Source organism: Lichenostomus cassidix, chromosome 7 (assembly GCF_008360975.1).
Source record: "Lichenostomus cassidix isolate B80296 chromosome 7, HeHo_3.0, whole genome shotgun sequence".
NCBI lineage: Eukaryota > Metazoa > Chordata > Aves > Passeriformes > Meliphagidae > Lichenostomus > Lichenostomus cassidix.
The window spans coordinates 18,106,969-18,126,186 of record NC_139488.1 but is presented as its reverse complement, the minus strand read 5'-3'; the positions used below and the strand labels follow the sequence as shown (position 1 = coordinate 18,126,186).

The 19,218-nt window shown below is 41.3% G+C and overlaps 1 protein-coding gene across 2 annotated transcripts; it reads left to right on the top strand.

Moving 5' to 3' along the window:
- Positions 1 to 2,775: 2,775 nt before the first annotated feature.
- GORASP2 (golgi reassembly stacking protein 2) lies at positions 2,776 to 18,584 on the top strand. 2 transcript variants are annotated; one of them, XM_085066490.1, is made up of 10 exons: positions 2,776 to 2,930; positions 11,327 to 11,407; positions 12,184 to 12,387; positions 12,770 to 12,856; positions 13,314 to 13,444; positions 14,042 to 14,174; positions 14,298 to 14,421; positions 14,771 to 14,857; positions 16,751 to 16,846; positions 17,539 to 18,584. In XM_085066490.1, the coding sequence occupies exons 1-10, from the start codon at positions 2,868 to 2,870 to the stop codon at positions 17,856 to 17,858; spliced, it is 1,326 nt and encodes a 441-aa protein (XP_084922616.1). In that variant the 5' UTR covers positions 2,776 to 2,867; the 3' UTR covers positions 17,859 to 18,584. The 2 variants fall into 2 exon arrangements, with proteins under 2 accessions (XP_084922616.1, XP_084922617.1); XM_085066491.1 differs by lacking the exon at positions 12,184 to 12,387.
- Positions 18,585 to 19,218: the final 634 nt, after the last annotated feature.

Here is a 19,218-nt window from a genome sequence, read left to right as displayed (position 1 = left end):
ATCTAAGACAGTTTTAAAGTTTGAGGTTTTTTTACAGACTAGTCTTTTTCTAGCCATAGAACATTGGACCAAATTCAAAGACATTGCATCAAATAAACCAGGTGTTTCAGTTCAGCCCTCAATGGGAATTGATGGACAACTGCAGATTACATCTTTCTTTGCTGAGGTGGAACTAGCCCAGAAAGGGCAACAGGGTGGAAGTGTGTGAAAGGCTAGTAATCACATCACAGATATTCAAATGCATATTCATCAAAGTGGCAACTATTTAATGGCAAAACACTGTTACTCTTTTTGGTCCTGCTGTTGGTGGACAGAAGTATCAAGTTTGAGATAATAGTCACCTTTTTTTATTTTTCCAAAGAAATCAAAGCTCAAAGCTTCTATTTATAGTCTTTAATGACATGGGAAAGGGCTTCTAATGGGTATTTTGCAGTGTCTGTTTTGCTGGCTCTGCTGAGAGATAGCTTTTTAAGGATTAGGTGTGCATAAGGTATGCTGAAGTGAGGCTTTAGTGTCTTCAATGAAGCACATGAGAAATTATTATATCTGACCCAACATGAACTCTGAGTAGGAAATACCTGCCATTAATGAATTGTTTATTGGCACCAAAGCCACTTACTTCTTCACAATTTCTTGGAAAACAGAATTGTCACTGAAATTTACTGTATGGCCTAAAAATGCTCTAGAATTCATGGGACTTTGTCGCTGTTGAGCCGCTAGCAGAGAAAAGGACCCAAGTTCTCAGTGTGGCAAGAAAGAGCGTTTATTATTTTGATTTCCATATATATATAGACTTTTCAGAGGTCGCCCAGATTGGTCAGCCAGAAACCTCCCCCCAGGCCTGATTGGCCAGGCCTGAACTGTCCAAATCTTGAGACACTGTTTTAAAAAACATCCAAACTTTATCTTTGTTTATAAAACACAGCGGAATGTTCTCATGAGAAAGACCTGTGCTAGCCACAGGACTTTGGCCAGGGAGGGAAGCAGCCCATTGTAGAGTGGCTTGAATGGTGGGGTTTTTTCTTAACACAGCAATTCAAAAGTCTTCCAGTCAAAAGGCAAGGCAATAAGATTGAACATACCCTAGAGAAGCTTTCACCAGATGAAGGTTTTCACCCATAGGTCAGATTTCAACAAAGAATGGGCTGGCATCACAGAACCAGTCAGCCAGGAGGACAACATCTGGCTAGCATCTGCCTCATGGCCACACAAAACCTTACAAAATTGACAGCACCTACCTGGAAGCATAAGATGTATCATACAGGAGCCACTCTGCCAGAAGAGAGCAAAAGAATGACAGTGGGAGGTAGTTTGCCATCAGGTATGGATCTTTTAGGAAGCTTTGGATAAAGGGTGGTGCATCACAGCTACTGTCCCTGGATCACACTGTGTTATACTGTTGTCTGTATGAACCTCTGATAGCAAGCAAGAAAGGAACATTACTGGGAATTTCCTCCTGAATCTGAATGGAATGTGCATGGCAGCATAAGATTAGCTTTAGCTAGTACAGTTTATTGGCTTACTTTATCAGTTCACAGTAACAAATTTCTCATACTGTATTAAGAGCACAGGAATTACTGAAAGATATAGTTAGTTTATTTACATATTATTCACTTGGTCTTCTTACTTTGTATTGCAGCATATCTGGATATACTAGAGTTGATTTCTTCTTGTATTGATGAGGAGAGATGCTGTGTTGGGAGGTGAACATGCCTGAACTGGTGTGCAGATGGAGTCCAGAACTGGCCATGCCTATCCAGAGTGCCTGGAGGAGCACAGCCTGCTCCAGTGGAAACAGCTGAGCACAGTGAGATGGTCAAGGGTGGAAAGGGGCTGGTCATCTCTGCAGGCAGCACTGGGGTAAATCCTAAGCACAGTGCACAGAGGCTTTTAATACTAGGCAGTAAAGCACTATGATAATACAGAGGGAAATGAGTCCAAAAGAAGTGAAGTAAGCTAATCTGAATATCCTTTCCATGCTCCATTAACGATCTTTAACACTGTGTTGCAGTTTACTAATAAATGGTGTTTCTGCATCACTAAAAGACCGGTGACAGCAGCATTTCTTAAGGAGGTCACCTCTCTGGAGGTCTGCGGGAGCGGAACCAGGACGCGCCGGTTTGCATGGGCAGGCTGCGAAAAAGCCCTCCAGGAGCCAGGGACTCTCGGAAGAGATGACCTGAGCCTGAGCTCCGTAGCGCTCCCTGCTAACCCACCGCCCGCCTCCGGCTGCAGGGAGGCGTCCCGCTGGCTGCGGCAGGATGTCACTGCTGCCCGCGGGGTGCATTCGGGCAGCCAGCGGCTCCCCGCACGGACCGCTCCGTGCCGCCGCGGGTCACACCGCGGAGCTGCCGCCTTACCGCGCTGAGGTTTGCGGGCGGAGCATGCCCTGAAACGGGTTGGCCCAAAATCTGGCCCTTGGGCAGCGTTTCTCGCCCGAGCCGTTCTGTGCCGCTGCACTCGCTGCTCCTCCCGCTCCAGCCGCAGCTCCCGCACGGTTTTGGGCGCTCCCGGCGCCGTCCCGCAGCCCCGACCGCCTCGGCCCCGCACGGAGAGCCGCGCTCAGAGCTCCAGGGAGCTGTGGGAGTAGAGAAGGCAGCATAAGGTATGAGCTGCCGCCTTTATGGTCTGTGCACACTCTTACTGCACCTTATTAACACAGCTAACGCTAATAAATCACCTAACTCTTCCTGTCCAGCGCCGTCGGGCTGCCCCGCCCCGCGCGTGGCACCGCCGCCCTCGGCCGCCAGGGGGCAGCGCGGCGCCAGCCAGCAGCGCGAGGCCGTGTCCGCTCGCGGCCGCCGTAGCGCCCCGCCTGCTCGGGCGGGGCAGCGCGGTGCCACGTCCCCGTCGCGGCGTTTGCGGCCATGGGCGCCTCGCAGAGCATCGACATCCCCGGCGGCGGCACCGAGGGCTACCACGTCCTGCGGGTAAGGGCGGCGCGGCCCGGCCGGGAGCCCTGGGGACCAGCCCTGCGGCGGCCCGCGGGCCCGGGGCCTGTCCCGCGGTGGGGCCGCGCTGGAGCGGCCCGGGGGCTGCCGGGGCGGCCCCGCCGCGCTCCCCGCTCGGCCCCGGGGAGGCGCTTGGGCAGCGGGGCCGCCGGAGCTCCGCCGCGGCTCGCGGGAGCGGTGAGGTGCGCCGGGCCTGCGCTGCCGCTGCCGGGTTTGGGAAGGCTGGAGGAAGTATTGGTCCAGAATAAACAATCTCCCGGGCCGGGTCGTGCCGCCAGGTTACGCCTCAATGTGAGCAGGCCGGTGCCGGGAGGCGATGCTGGGTTTGGGCAGCTTTTGAAGGCGAGACGGCCTCTCCTCCAGTAAACGCTGTGCACACCCCAGCCGCGCCGGTCGGGCTGCGCTCAGTGCTCCGGGATAACGCGTCGGGCTGGTTTCGGTGGCTGCACCAGGGGCTGGGCTGGGGCTGCTGCCCCTCCGCAGGACTTCGGGGGTGTCGATCAGGGTGTTCACTGACAGGCTGCACACCTGAGGGCTGCAACTCCAGTGGAACTACAGTTCTTCATAGTTACATTGGTTTTGTTCACACCGTGGCCATATAACTTCGGTTTTGTATGCGAAATACATAATATTTTATTGGGCTGCATTTTTGATGTTTTGAAAGCCCTTTCTTTGGTACGCGTTTTGCTTTCAGTGAGCAGAAGGGCTCGCAGGTGGTGCTGTGGGATCTGCGGACTGGGGTGCAGGGACCTTGCTGGAGTCACTGCCAGCCTGCCCGCAGCCGTGTCCGTGTGAGTGCCCTCGCTGGGCACCTGCTGGGCTGCTGGGTTTGCTGGCATCGCATCCTTTTCCATCAGTTCTCTGCTTTTGAGAAGCAAATACTGATGTTCTGATCAAATCCAAACATTCTGTTAAAATTTGCGTATAGTCTAAAGCCACAGTGGGGTTTTTTTCTCCCTTGTAATATTAATGGTATATAACAATCCAGTGTTACTATTTTATGTCAGTCCACTTTGTCTTCTCCTTTTCCCCCACAAAAACTATTCTGCAGGCAGGTAAAAGTGCAGTGTAAATTTCATTAACTTTTTACTTTGGAGACTTCTAAAACCAGTAAGTACTTTGCCGTTAGAATATCATTTACATCAGACTTATGAGTTCATTCTGTTTGATTAAAGCATGTTAATAAATTGAGATACACCTCTTCTGTGAAGTAGAATCTACTAATTTTTTTCTTGTAATCTTGCTTGGATCTGGCACCTTTTGTTTTCATTTAGGCATTTGTTTATTGTGATGTTTTTGCTGTGACCCAAAGTGGCCGTGTTTGATTGACAGTCTTTGTAAATGTTGTTGAGAGGTGCACATTAAAGAAATTGATTTCTAGGAGGCCATCCTTATTTATATTAGATGAAGGAAAGGACCTGCCTGCTGCCCTAAACAGACTGATATCTCTATTTTTCATTGCCTTATCTTTTTACTGGTATCTTGAGATGCCCCAATAATGAGGGATTGCTCTTTTTCTGTGGACGGCATCTTAAATTGCATCATGATCCCAGCCTAACAGTTGTAATTTGGGATGTTTTTATTGAAATGCATGTGGCATACATTAATGTGCCTCGAATTTCCCTTTGTAGTTTTTCCAAGTCCAATTTTTCCAGTTGGCATTCTGTAGTAAGCATGCTATAGAGAGCACTGGGCTCACGCTTCTAGAGGAGCTCTGCACAAGTGCTCTGTCTGCATGGACTGACCTTTAGTAGAACTTGGGGTCAAGCAATACTGCTGTTTTGTTCTAATTTACTCTCAAGTACGTTTTCTTTCTGTGCTCAGTACTTTAATGAGGTAAATGAGAATGGTAAAAGGAAAACAGCAGTAGTCTTCCAGTGTTACAGATCTAATTTGAGTAAGATCAGATTTCTTTGATAACACCAAACTTCTGTAAATAATGTAAAGTGATTGTTTTAAAGATTTCATTACATGTTGGAAAATTAGAGAAATGACAGAAAATGTTTTCAGTTACTGGAAGAATTTGTTTGAGTAAGGCAGATAAATGAAAAATACATGTTAAATGGCTTGAAACAAAGAGTTTACATTGTTCTGTGTGACTGTAGGAGCCAAGCACAAGTTGCCAGAGGGATGAGCAAACTGAGACTGTTGCAATTTACAGGTTTTTTTTATATTGGCACTTTTAAAAATAGTGGGGACTACACACACAGTACTACACAAAAGTAGTTTGAAGTTGCTCACTTCAAACAGGAACAGAAATACATGCAGCAAATGAACACTACCATCATTAATTTTTGATGTAATATTTGCAGATTACTTAATTCTTTTGGCTGCTTCTGCTGATATTCAGTGCAATATTGCCTTCACCAGTGCAGTTGTAACAGGAAACAGGAACACTCCAGGACTAAGTGCTATCAAAGGAAAACAAATTCAACATGTGCATATTTGACAGCAGAAGCTATTCTGGGTTGCACTGCTGGGGTTCTAGACATTAAAATGTAGGGGTTTTTGGGTTTTTTTTTTGTAAGAGGGAGAGAAAGTTGCCAAGTGTTCTCTTGCCCAGGTCTCTTCATAAGTAGACCTAGTAATGTGTCATTGGTTTGAAGCAATTCTCCTCCATAAGTTTCCTTTAACATAAGGTGTGTAGCTGATTAGACCAACTGGCTGACTCTGTGTATTCCTCAGTATGCATTGTTTCCGCTCTTCAAAACAGAAGGAAAGAAAATTTTAAGTCATTTTCTTGTTCAGCAGTGTGAAAATGCTGTAATTTGCCCAGGCTGATACAATGACCTGGCAGTTTCTTCAGCTAAGAGATGATGTCATAACATCCCCACGGCTGGGGGCAGAGTGGTTCAGTGGGAAAGGACCAGGGGGTGCTGGGTGACAGCAGCTGAACATGAGCCAACATGTCCAGGTGGCCAAGAAGGCCAGTGGCACCCTGGCCTGTGTCTGAAATAGTGTGGCCAGCAGGAGCAGGGCAGTGATTGTCTCCTGTATTCAGCAGTGGTGAGGTCACACCTCGAGTGCTGTTTCCAGGTCTGGGCCCCTCAGTACATGACAGACATTGAGGTGCTGGAGCACAAGTCCTGTGAGGAGCAACTGAGAGAGCTGGGCGTGTTTAGCCTGGAGAAGAGGAGCTCCAGAGAGACCTTATTGCTCCTTACAGCTCCCTGAGAGGAGGATGTAGTGAAGTGAGGCTTGGCCTCTTCTCTCAAGTAATAAGCAACAGAACAAGAGGAAAGAGCCTCAAGTTGCCCCAGGAGAGATTTAGAGATTGGATTTTAGGAAAACTTTCTTCATCAGAAGGATGGTTAAGTATTGGAATAGCCTGCCCAGGGAAGTGGTTTCATCACCATCCCTGAAACCATTCAAAACACATGTAGATGTGGCCTTTGGGTCAAGATTTAATGGTGAACTTGGCAGTGCTGAATTAGCTGAGAGCTGTTTTATGCATTTGGCACTGTTCGGTGGTGATGAATTGGAGAGGTAGTGACTGAAAGTAAGATGGTGTGACAAAAACTGTATGGGGTCAGTGTGAGTGTTGTGCAGGGCTGGTTGGACTTGATGATCTTAGAGGTCTTTTCCAATCTAAACGGTTGTAAGATTCTATGTAAGAATTCTTATCTGTGAGAAATTTGTATGCTACGATGTTATGTGGTGTTCTCCATAAAAGATACTGAGCAGTGGTGCCCAAAGTTTAGATTTTTCACTCATGTTTGAATGCTTTGGTTTGTTGTAATAGTGATACAAAAGTGTTGCATTCACAAAATGCATTCACAAAATGAAGTGATTTTTTGATTTTGTTGCATGACTTATTTTTTAAGGGAGGTTCACATTTTAAAAGTTTCAGTTAATTCTCTTTGCTAAAATAAAAGTTTATGCTACATAGATAGAATCTTTTCTTACCAAAAACTTACAAAGCTTCTCTTGAAAACTGAGTGTCTCATCAAGAAATTCAATTCAGTTATACAGTGTAATGTGTTAAAATAGCTGACAGAAATAAAATAGATTCTGTCAGATCTAACAGGAATTACTTATACATAATGAAATTTTACTGCCAATTACAGAGTGGGTGGAAGAACTACAAAAACCCTTTCAGTATTTCTTTGCTAATAAAGTAGAATACTAGGACGCGTTTCTTATGTGGGGGAAAAAAGAAAGCCTTGGGAGTTATGTATTAAATGCTTTAAGCTAAGATTCTGAAACTTTAAAAACTAATATAAGGCAGGTGACTTTCAGAAGTGGTCACAGCCTTCATCTGCCTCTGAAAAATCCAGGTTTCAGTGCCTAATTCCATTTTCAGTTGCATTGCTCACTTGGAGCTTCAATTTGTGGCCACTGTGCTGCTGAGCAGGCTTCCTAAAATGTGTCATGTACAATATATGCTGTGTAGGCACAGAATAATAATGTTGGGAACAGTGTTCAGCAAAGAAAAACTTCATGTATTTACCAGGAAAGTCTTTTCAGCACTGCAAATTAGAATTGGTGTATTGACCTTGAAACCTTTTTCCTGTTTAATTCTTGACAGTGAATTAAAAGTGAAATCAATGGTGATCTATGTACTCAGCAGCCCTGATGTCATCTTGCTGAGAAACTAAAACCCTGCAGCACTGTGTGAGGCCCTTTTCTGCCCTCTGATATTCAACATTCCTGATAGAGGTTTTCTTCATTTGCTCTTAAAAAGCTCTGGTGGTGCATTTCCACAGCTTCTTTGCATTTTCTGTACCACTGTTTGTCTCTATTGTTAGAAAGTCATGGCATTTTAGCCATAGGGGTCTGTAACTTGTATGTCTGAAGTAACAGCTGGCTTTGAGAGAATCAGGCTTCCCGAGCTGCTGTACCTTGCTTGCAGTCGCATCTGCTGTAAATGATACTACTTGATTATTTCTCAGCAATTATTCAATTACAAAGGCAAGTTACTAAATACCTACTTGGGGCACACAGCAAAGCTGCATAAAGCCAGATACTTAGGAGGCACAGAGTTTATGTACATATACATGGAATCTTTATTATTTCCATCCTCAGTAGTGGTGGAGTAATTTGTGGCCTTGTATTTTCTAAGGTCCCTGGTTATCCTTCATTGCTGTAGCTCCTGGAAGAGAACCATGGCCACAGAGCTTGGAGCAGAGAGTGTTTTGTGCATTTGGCACTGGGTGGTGGTGATGAATTAGGCAGGTAGTGACTGAAAGTAAGATGGTGCAACAGAAACTGTATGGGGTCAGTGTGATTGTTGGGCAGGGCTGGGTATATCACTTCTTTAAGGAGGAGACCTTTCATGACTTGGAATTTCTGGTTGGCATTTTTGGGACTGCTAGGTATAAACATGCTTTTCTGTCAGTGAAGTTAGGCCAGGGAATTAGGAAGCCTTTGGTGACTGAACCAGTGCAAGGCAGCATAAGGAAATTGGATGATAGAAGGGATGCAGCTTCCTGCTTCTGAGGTGTTTGTATGATTGATGCAACTATAAGGGCTTGGTTTCTTTTAGATAGAGCTTCCTGGTAGTTTTTACATACCCACTTAGAAACAAACCATGCAGAGATGTTCAGGATTGTGATAGGTTTGGGGGAAGGTGTTCAACATCTGAAGGTACTTTCTGCAAACTAATTGTTTGGAACTTGGAAACTCTCTGAGTCCCTTCATCAGTTTGGGGCAGAACAGAGACTTGGTATTCTAAGTAAATTATTTATACATCCCAGGTGTCAGTGAGTTTGACATTGACGGATGCTGAACACACGTAATTCTCATTTATTGTATGTACTCTGTCTTATTTCAAAAGTTTGCTCTATTAAATACTGGCCACTGTTGGCTCACAGTGTTCACAAGATAATCTCTTGGAGGTCATTGGGGAGGGATATTGTGTCAGGATGCAGGGGGTTTGTTGTGGGTTTTGTTTTCTTTTAAAGAAGTTCATTCAGAAATGGAGAAAATCTCTGAATCAGATGAAGTCTGGCCTTTCATAATTTCAAGGCCATGACATATATCCAGTCCCAAAAATCTGATGTGTTATCAGAATAAATGTACCACTTTGCTGGATTTACTGATTTTTAACGCTGAGTTTTAACACATGTCATGTCTTTAAAATTGTTTTCCCAGTGAGTTCTGAAACCATCTGCTGATTTAATTTTGGTATAAAGCCTGTATGTCAGGTTCATTAAAAACACAGACTCTAAGTTCCTATTTGACCTATGCAATCGGTGGTGGAATAAGAGAGAGGCTTTTAGAGTATCTTCATGTCACTCCTCTAAACTGAGGGAAAAACAACAAACAGCATAAGCTCATCTGACATTTAATACTCAAAAAAACACGTAAGAGGAGAGAATGTTTTGAATGATCTGATTGCAAGAGAAACTGCAAGCCTGAGAATACCATGATGGATCATGTCCATAGGAAAGCAGAGATTTTTTAATTCTCCTTTCATGAAACTGTTGAACCTCTCTTTGGCAGGAAGGTCGCAAGTATTCAACATAGTAAGTAAATGCTTTCTACATTTGGGAAGAATAATTCATATAGTGAATTTTAGCCTCCCTGTGGCTTTTCTCCTAAGCTAAAATTTCTCTTTGTGGAGGGTATTCTCAGGTAGCCCTACAGTAGTGAAAGTTTTAATATCTGAAGTTAAATGAGCTCTAGAAGCAGTCCACAAATGCCAAAGCCACATCCACAGTGTGCCTGGGAGTTTCTGTGCAGCTGGAGTCAGGGAATTGCTCCATGCAGCTTAGCTTGTACTTTTACCTTATTACCTGGTGCAGTTTGCTGTCTGATCTCTGGCTGTTCTCAGTGAGAGGCATCTTGAACAGACAGTTTGAGTGATACAGAGGCAGTAGCTTGGATCTCACTAGATCGACTGCAGGTACTTTGGTGATTGGGAGATGTGGTTCCATACACTTAATACTTGGCCAAGAGGGAGAATATCTGTACCCCAGCAGTAGGAAATGATTTCCAAGGAGCATCCAGGCATCTCAAAGAGACACTTTTACAGACACTCTTCAAGTTCTAGTTAAAAATTATAAATGTGAGCTTTGGGGATGTTATTGTTGCCTCAGTGATTTTTATTTTGGGATATTGTTGGTTTCACCTCAGTGATTTTTACTGTGGAATATTGTTGGTTTCACACTTTTTTGCTGCTTTACAAATCTTGCACAACAGTCAGTGTGTATGATGTGACTCTGGAATTACTGATTCCAGATTTAGATTATGTGACTAACGTTTGAGGCTTTGGGCATCTGTTAACAGAAAGCTACCCACAAGTAATCTGAGTTCTTTCCAAGCTCTGATTTTGTGAACATATTGGGCAGAGATAAATAAAATTTGAGAGGAACAGTTTTAGTAGTAATCAAGCACTTTTAAAATGTCGTATTAGAATATTTTGTTCTAGATAAGTCATATTAAGAAAATTCAAATCCTACAGAATCAGGCCAGTATTCAACAATTGAATATATTTGTACCACTTCTGTCAGGTGGAATAACATGTAATGTAAGAAACCACACTGTAAAGGGTAACGCTTTTTACATCTTTTTGTAAGGTGATTGTAGTACATAAAAGAAAAAGCCAGTGGGTGAACCGAATCAGATTCCACACAAAAAAGGATAGTCTTTGCTGAAAAAGCTGTAAGAAAAACCTGACAGCCATATTGGCGTTACTTTTTGTTGTCAGCAATGCAAGTAATAGTGAAAAAACAACATTGGCAAAATGTCTCCCAGTTACTCCATTTGGAATTAAAAGCATACTTTTAGCTTCTGGGAGCAGTGCATATCCAAAACTTAGGCCTTGTCTTAGTGGAGTGGTTGAATTATTTGAGCCGCCATGGCTGCAAAATTGCATGTGTCTTCTCTTGCAGCTTGAAGGTATGTTAATGAAATCACTGGTTGTACAGATGCCCTCTGTGTCTCAAGAATGTCAGCAGGTGATGCTTAATCATGAGATAACAACCTGTGCTTACAGATGTGACTCTCCCATTCCTTTAGTAAGCATGAGATAAAAAGCAAGGTCCAGTGTTGGTACTACTGTGGAAAGATAGCACTTTTTAACCAACCTTTTCAGAATTCATTAACCTTGTCCTTTCACCATCATCTTCTTTCTTGAAACAAATACCTATGATTTATCTGCTGCAACTGTTAAGCAGTGCTTTTCCCAGGGAATGGCTACTGCTGTGTCATTACTCAATTTATAAATTACTAATTCTTTTGAAATCTATTTTATTTTTTTAAGGGAGGGATTTTTGGTTCCAAAGATTATATGATTATATTTGAATATTTTAAAATCATACATACAAATATTAATAGCTTCTATAACTACAGTTGGCACAAGTAGAAATACAATTCTAATCTATGAATCAGCATTGGTACACTTTTACTAAATTCTTGTTTAACTTTGTTAGGTACAAGAAAACTCACCAGGGCATAGAGCTGGATTGGAGCCATTCTTTGATTTTATTGTGTCCATTAATGGTTCAAGATTGGTAAGTGTGTTGCTATTTTATAATTTCTAATATAAACAGTGTGTTGATAATCTGATATTTATAGGTAAACCTATATTAAAACAAACCTATGGATTTGTTCTATTTAAATGTATATAAGATATTTCTTAGTTTAAAATGAGTAAGGCAAACTGCATGAGAAATTTATTTCCTTCACCCTGTAGTTACAGTTCTGTCAACAGTTTAGCTGGAGACAGACATGCTCTCTGCAGACATCTGCACCAAGATAGAATTGCCTGCTGATCCACCTCTGATGGTTTATGCTGGTGCCCTCCTAGTTTTGTCTATAAAACTGCTTCCATGAGAACTCACAACTTCATTCAGTCAAAACAGGTTGATTGCAAAAGCCTCTGTCAGAACCATTAGCTGGGCAGGAGGCATGGGGGGAGCTTTCAAGCAAAGCTGTAGTCAAACAACGGACCATCATAGAAGTGGAAAAACTAGCTGTGGGAAGCTCTTTCACCAGTATGCCTGGATTCGAGAAAACCTCTGTAAAGCTGCAAGGTGCATCTTACTACAGATTCAGTTGAAGTGTTTTCATTTTAGGAAAGTATGACCTAGTACTGTGAAATCTGAGGGTTTTGCCAGAGTTGTACGCTAGAATTGAGAAGGGACTGGAAGCTTGTCACAAAGCAGCTGTTAATACATGTTCTGGTAATGCTCAGTGTTTGCAGCACCTTTGAAATACAAGTGTTGCTGTAGAACTGAATGCTTGTTCTGATAAATGCTAACCCAAGCTTTTGCTTAAATATTCACAGAATAAAGACAATGACACTCTCAAGGACCTGTTGAAAGCAAATGTTGAAAAGCCTGTAAAAATGCTTGTGTACAGTAGCAAAACACTGGAACTGAGAGAAACATCAGTAACCCCCAGCAACATGTGGGGTGGGCAGGGCCTGCTGGGAGTGAGCATTCGCTTCTGCAGCTTTGATGGGGCTAATGAAAACGTCTGGCATGTCTTGGTACGTATGGACTTGAAGTGTTCTCCTTACTATGGCTTACTGTTTCTCCCTTACTGTTGAAAAGGAACTTGCACAGGATGTAGCTAACAAGTCATGAGATCAAACTTGGTCTTACTGATCAAACTTGTTTTCACTGATTTTTAAAACCATTTATTTAAATCATTGGGTTTGTACAATACTCAGAGATACTGTATTTGGTACAACACTAGAACCATATGAAAAGGGACTGCCATAGAGCCACTGTTTCATTAGTTCATTACCCTACTGTGTTGAAAACTTGACCAGTTTGTCTGACTCAGAGCTTGTGTGAAGTGCATATCTATCTGTTCTGCAACACCCTGACAGTTACATAGTGGTTTGTAACTTTCCATCTTAAAACTAGGAAGTGGAGCCAAATTCTCCTGCTGCATTAGCTGGACTTAGACCTCACAGTGACTATATCATTGGAGCAGATACTGTCATGAATGAGGTAAGTATATAAAAATAAGGTTTTTATTTTTAAAAAACTAAAAACCCAATTGTACCAGGGCAGTTTGAAACATCCCTGGCTCTGTCTCTGTTCAGTGCAAATGGAAATCAAATGCAAAGAGGAAGGAGCTCTGGCGTGGTGCCTCTTCTTAAATGCAATCCTGGAAATAAAAGACTGCTCTTAATGTCTTCATTAAGTCAGACACAAACTTTTTTGTACTCTAATGTTAATATTTTAAATAGCAGATTTGAAATCTGGGTTGTGCCACATCTTCTGAGTTGTGCTCACAAAACACATTTGGAAGCTGCCCTTGTGATAAAACAGCAGTACTGCAACAACTGCAACATGTGGCTGTTACCAAGTTCTATTACAGAAAGTCAGGACTAGAATGATCGATCTACTGCCAAATAATAAAATAGGGACAAGAAAGCCCTGACTCATTTTTATCTTTTTGCAGTCTGAAGATCTCTTTTCCCTTATTGAAACACATGAAGCAAAGCCATTAAAACTTTATGTGTACAACACAGATACAGATAATTGTCGGGAAGTGGTGATTACTCCAAATTCTGCCTGGGGTGGAGAAGGCAGGTAAGGAGACAATGGGTTACAGGAGGATGGGCCAACTTTCTTATAGCACCAGCCTGAAAACTGCTGGATTTAAGTTTTCTATGAAGACAGGAAAAGAGTGTTGTTATATCAAAAGTGTTTCTGTTCTAATAAATTATATATTTACTTGAAATTCAGATGCACTTACTAATGAGAGGGGTGTAAATCAGTAAATTAGTGCAGAAGTGCATAAAGTGCAATGGTTGCTTTCTGCATTAAACTCCGAACAGTCCTTAGCTTGTAGTATTATCCTTGAAGTATTGTGAGTGGCCAGAACACAGGGCTGCAAGTAACAACTGGGAGTTGAATTCCAAGCTGTATACCTGGTATAGGTGCTTGGTTTAAATGATAATGAATTTTATTTTGTGCTGAGTATTTATTGCTAAAGCGACAGAATTTCCTTTCAGTTGTCTCATACTGATTACTTCTTCACAGAAAATGTGGCAAAATGGGGGCAGGAGGGGAAGGTTGTACAGAATTTACCTTGAAACTTGTTGGTGTCTTGTTTCATGCATTGCTTGCTGTAGCTTGTAGTTGTAAAATGGCTTAATTCACTAACAAATCTTCCTGTTTTAAAAGCCTAGGATGTGGCATTGGCTATGGATATTTGCATAGGATACCTACTCGCCCATTTGAAGAGGGAAAGAAAATTTCTCTCCCAGGACAGTTGCCTAGTGCATCTCTCAGCCCCCTCAAAGATGGTTTCACAGAGGTAAGTGTGGTCTCTCCATTAGCTTGGTAAAAATGGGTGATGATGTTGTATTGCTTTTCTGCTTCTATTGGTTCATGTGGAAACAAACCCTAATGATGTAACTTTCTCTTCTCTTTCAATAAGGTTCAGCTATCATCAGTTAATCCCTCAGCCACCCTCCCTCCTGGCTCAGCAGGCCTTGAGCAGAGTCTTTCAGGACTTTCTATTAGCTCACCCTCAACTACTGTCAGTAATGTTCTCAGCACAGGTTGGTATGGAAGTAACTGACGGAAATGCATGGCTTTTCTGAATTTTTTGTTCTCAATTATGTTTCTAATTAATTTAATAGAAGGCAGAAGAGAGAATAAAATTTTCTCATAAACTTTTTTCAACAACAAAGGCCAAAGTACTGGATTTGTGCCTTCCTTGCTCACAGAATAGTTGCAGACAACTTCTATTAAAAATACCATGTGTATTACTTAGAATACTATTTTTCTTCATCAGCTTTTTATATTTAAGGCAAACAGTAATTCTCCCGTAAGCAATTATTTATTTGTACTCAAGGAAAGATGATGAAGTGCTTAAAATCAGTGTTGTTTCCCTGTGTGCTCAACCAGGTGTTCCAACAGTTCCATTATTACCACCACAAGTCAGTCAGTCCCTTACCTCTGTGCCACCAGTTAACCCAGCAACTACATTACCAGGTGAGTAGGTAAAAGTTCTTAAAACATTTCTAAAACAAAAATCTCATGGGAGCAAGGGACGAGAGCTGTCTTTTTCATTGCTTTTGGGGGAAGGTACAACTTCATACAACTTACGCAGTTGATGTAAGATCTCTCTCTATACAACCTCTACAATGTGAAGAATTATTTTTCTTGGAGTATGTTCACACATCTGTAGCATAGAGTGACTTGGCAAGAGAATTTACAATGTGTACCTTTTAGGGCCCCCTGCACAGTAGATGCAGTATTCAGGATTTCTCAAGAAGGTTTTGCTTTGCTATTTGCAACTTTTTAGGAAACTCATTTTTAATGCTCAGCTTGAACTCAAGTTTTTAATACTCAGCTTGATCACTCTTCCTAGTATAAATACAGGGCTAACAATATAGAATTTATGTTGCAGTTACTGTTTTGAATTATATAGGAATTTTAACTGGTATCATACAAGTAAGAGTCTTTCTACAACGTGGTTGTTCCCTGATAATAATGAACATTTCAAACACTAGTATTCCAGAAGTATTCATGGGGGATAAAATAAGGATTGTATAGGATTTTGCTGTGGCATTGATGTGCTGGTACAGGACTCAATTGTGTCTTCCAAAACACTGAAGGAGTTGTATTTTATGTTTTGCTTGTTATGAGACAAGTAAAGATGTGTGCATTATGTAATGCTTGGAGGTACAGCCTTTAGCATAGAAAAGATGTGTAGTAGAGCTCAGTGCATGCAAACGAGGGCAGAGAACTCTCACAGAAGCTGAACTTGTTAGTAGTTTTCTATTTTCTCTAGGCAGAAAAAGATTATTGTCCTTTTCTTCCCCAGCCACCTATCCACCCCTTCCTTAAAATCTGCAGATAAAAGTTTTCCATTCATCTTTTTCTCTGAATAGCATTATTACTTTCTTTGAAAGGAAGTTATAGTATTTCTTGCAATTTGCATGGACATACTAGTGAAATTGTTCTTACTAAATATACTGGAGGTTTAAAATTTGAGTGAATTTGTATGAAGTTCCACTTTTTTCATATTTAAAAAAAAATTCAAACTGAAGTTGTATATAGCTGACCTGAAACTCTTTGAGTCAGATTATGTCAGCCTTCATGGCTAATGAATTCATGGGTAGGTAAAGATGGCTGGGTTTTAATAAAAATCTCTATACAGTGTCCTTGCTATAAGACTTTTCTCCTGTCTGTCTTAATACTGTATTATCAACAGTTTATTTCTGAATTAGCCTTTTCTGAACCAAACATAAAGTGTGAATAGAGCCCTTGTCCCAGAAATGAAGCTCTTCTAAAGTGGAAAATTCAGAAGCAGAAGGATGTTCCATAGCAAACACAATGATGGAAGGACACATGTTGCATTCATTGTATGTGTCTCTTCTACTTTCAGTCCTTCCTGACTTTGAAAGCTACTTTGTCTTGCCTTTTGACATACATTTTTGTGTTTAACTCTGGTTATGAACTAAGCAGAAAAGACTGATATATACAGTGATCAATATTAGGGATCAGGGAATACTGTGTATTTAATCCTATTATTTTTGTTGTTCACTCAAATTGGGAATGGAGAACTTCTGGTATAGTATATTGTGAAACAACGACCTTTGTTGAAAGCTGAATTTGGAATGCAAACCTTCTATTTCTGAAATAAGATTTTACTTTCCTCAGAAAAATCGGAAAGGTTTTCTTATGTATTTACTAGTCCAGACTTCCTGCAGTAGGTATCTGTTCTGACTGTGCAACTTGAAAGCTGAAATTCAGGTGAATTTCCATTCTTACATGTAAAAATGATAAGATATAAAGCAAGTTTAAATTATCAATAAGATCTAAGAAACAGAAAAAGACAATTTTAAGTTTTCAGCTGTAACTTTTCCACTCTTCTCTTAGGTCTGATGCCATTACCAGCAGGTCTTCCTAACCTGACTGATCTGTCCAAACTTAATTTACCTGCACCACAGATTGTTCCAGAAATCATACAGCCTGGTATGTGCTTCTGCAAACTGAAACACTGTAATTAGCGTTGTCCTTGACACTCTAATTTAGACCCATCTGGGGGAGTCCTGAAGGGGATAAATTAAATGTTTGCCTGCAGTGGGAGTGGATGTTAGTGCCCAGATCAGGTAGACAAGGAATATGACTGCAGATAAACTAATTCTAAACCAGTGTCTGTATTTAGATGCTTCATTTTCTATTACCTGATTTGTATCTCAGAAGAGCTTGTGCCAAAAGTGGAAGTATATTAATTATGGGTAAAAGAAAATACGAAGTGTTTCCTTGTAAACTAGATGAGATTGAAGCTCTGTGAACTGAATGCCAGAATTATGAACTAATACTAGATTTACACTTTTGAATTCAACAAAACAGCTGAAGGTACACGTGGAGCAAGCAAAAATATATTGGAAGCTTATATGGAATATGGTTTTTCTTAATTTCTTGTTTCTGGCAGTTTCAGTGAAGGCCAGAAAAACCTAATCATCAGTATCAATACATTAAATATGTAGTCCTCTGAGGAGGTACAAGCAACCTTGAATTTATTCTGATTCTTCAGTTCTGAAATCTGAAAAGTATCAAGCTTGAAATAAGCCTGCTGAGTTAGTGCTGCCCTAATACCATTTGACATGTTTGTGGTGTGCAGCAGCTCACTGCCTTTTTTTCCCCCTCTTTTTTCTCTTTAGGTTTGGCACCCCTTCCCCCCTTGCCGCCTCTGGATCTAATGGGAATAACACCTCTATCGATGCCACCCAAGTGTGTTCCTGTGCTTCCTTTGGTTACAGAGGCATCTACAGTGCCTACAGATCTGCTTCCCTCTATTACTCAAGCTGGAAGCTTTTCCATCAACCCTGGCACTACTGTAAAGGTAGAACAGACCTCTACACTCACCTTGGATAGTGCTACTCCAACTTCCAGGGCAACTGTTGTTGACAGATCAAATGAATCCTCCACAGCTAATGAGAAAACAACTGGAATCACAGATATACAAGCTTCTGAATCATAACTCCAGATCACTCTGTTGGATTGGCTTGGTATTTATTTAGCCATGGGATACATATTTGAAAAGCAAGCTATCATTAATTTCATACTAGTTTGTACTTAATCTTTAGGAGTCCTGTAAATAATACGGAGGTATAATAAAAATAAAAGGGGATTTATAAAGTGTGGGAGGGGAGGAAGAGAACTTGTATGTTACCAAAAAAAAAAAAGTCAAGGTGGTAAATAGAGTTCCACTGCCAAACTCTGAGGTATATGTTTTTAATATAGGTTGACAGCCTTACCCTGCTAGGCTTGTCCTTGCTTATAATTAGCAATTTTTGCTTCTGATAGAAATGAAGCAGGTCTTGCGTGTGACATTTACATACCATAGTTCTTGTTCTTGGCAAGTATCTTGTTTCTACAGTGGGGATGAGAATGTTTAGTCTGAGTTGTGAATTTTAACGCTGCAAAACTTCCACCTAAAGATATTTCTGTTAAAATTGCTGAGTGACCTGTTAACTGACATGTTGTTATTCAGCTTGTACACAAATCTTTGTCTTTAAGCTCTTGAGAGATGCTCAAGCCATGTTTTGTGACCACTGCTGCTTTGTTTCATACGCCCACTGTAAAATGGCATTTGGAAGGAAATACATGGAATGTTAAATGTAGCACACAATTTGGCACTTCATGACTACTGTAAGACGAATTAATGGATTAAGAATACATACAGCAATAAATTCCTGGAATTTTATTCTTTGTGTGACAAAACAGCACTTTTTAAAAAAATTCTTTCAATCTCATTTAACTGTTTTTAGCTCAGCTCTCTCTAGCACAGATCTATGAAAGGGCTCCCTTCCAGAGGAATGGGTCCAAGAGGGAATGCCAGACATCTTAACGGCAGGCAGGATCAGCACTTGTGGTTAAATCCATTGCAGCAATGAGTCATTAAATCTGCCTGCATATGATTCATACTTGGCTCTTTTAATTCACATTTAGGATGAAAATTGTAGATTAACTGTAGATGATAGACTTGTAGAAACTGTTTTGTGCACTGTACTCCAGGTGCTAGCTGTTGCTCTTGGGATCAGGTACAGTTCATGTGGAAAACTCTTCTGTACTGCTTCTAGTCCTTCTGTATTACTGGGATTTCATTTATATGTGGTTGCTACAAGCATATGCAAACTTACTCATATCATCAGCCTGTTCGAGCTGAAGTCTGTCTCAACAGCTGCGTAATTAATTTCGGCAATTTAGTTTGCCTGATGAGTGTTTGGAACAGTAGCTGCATCTGACTTCTGATCATAATAATGTCTCAAATAATTAGTTCAAATGGAAGCCTTATCTAATACCTGTTGTCCTGTCTCATCTTTATCACCTAAGTATTT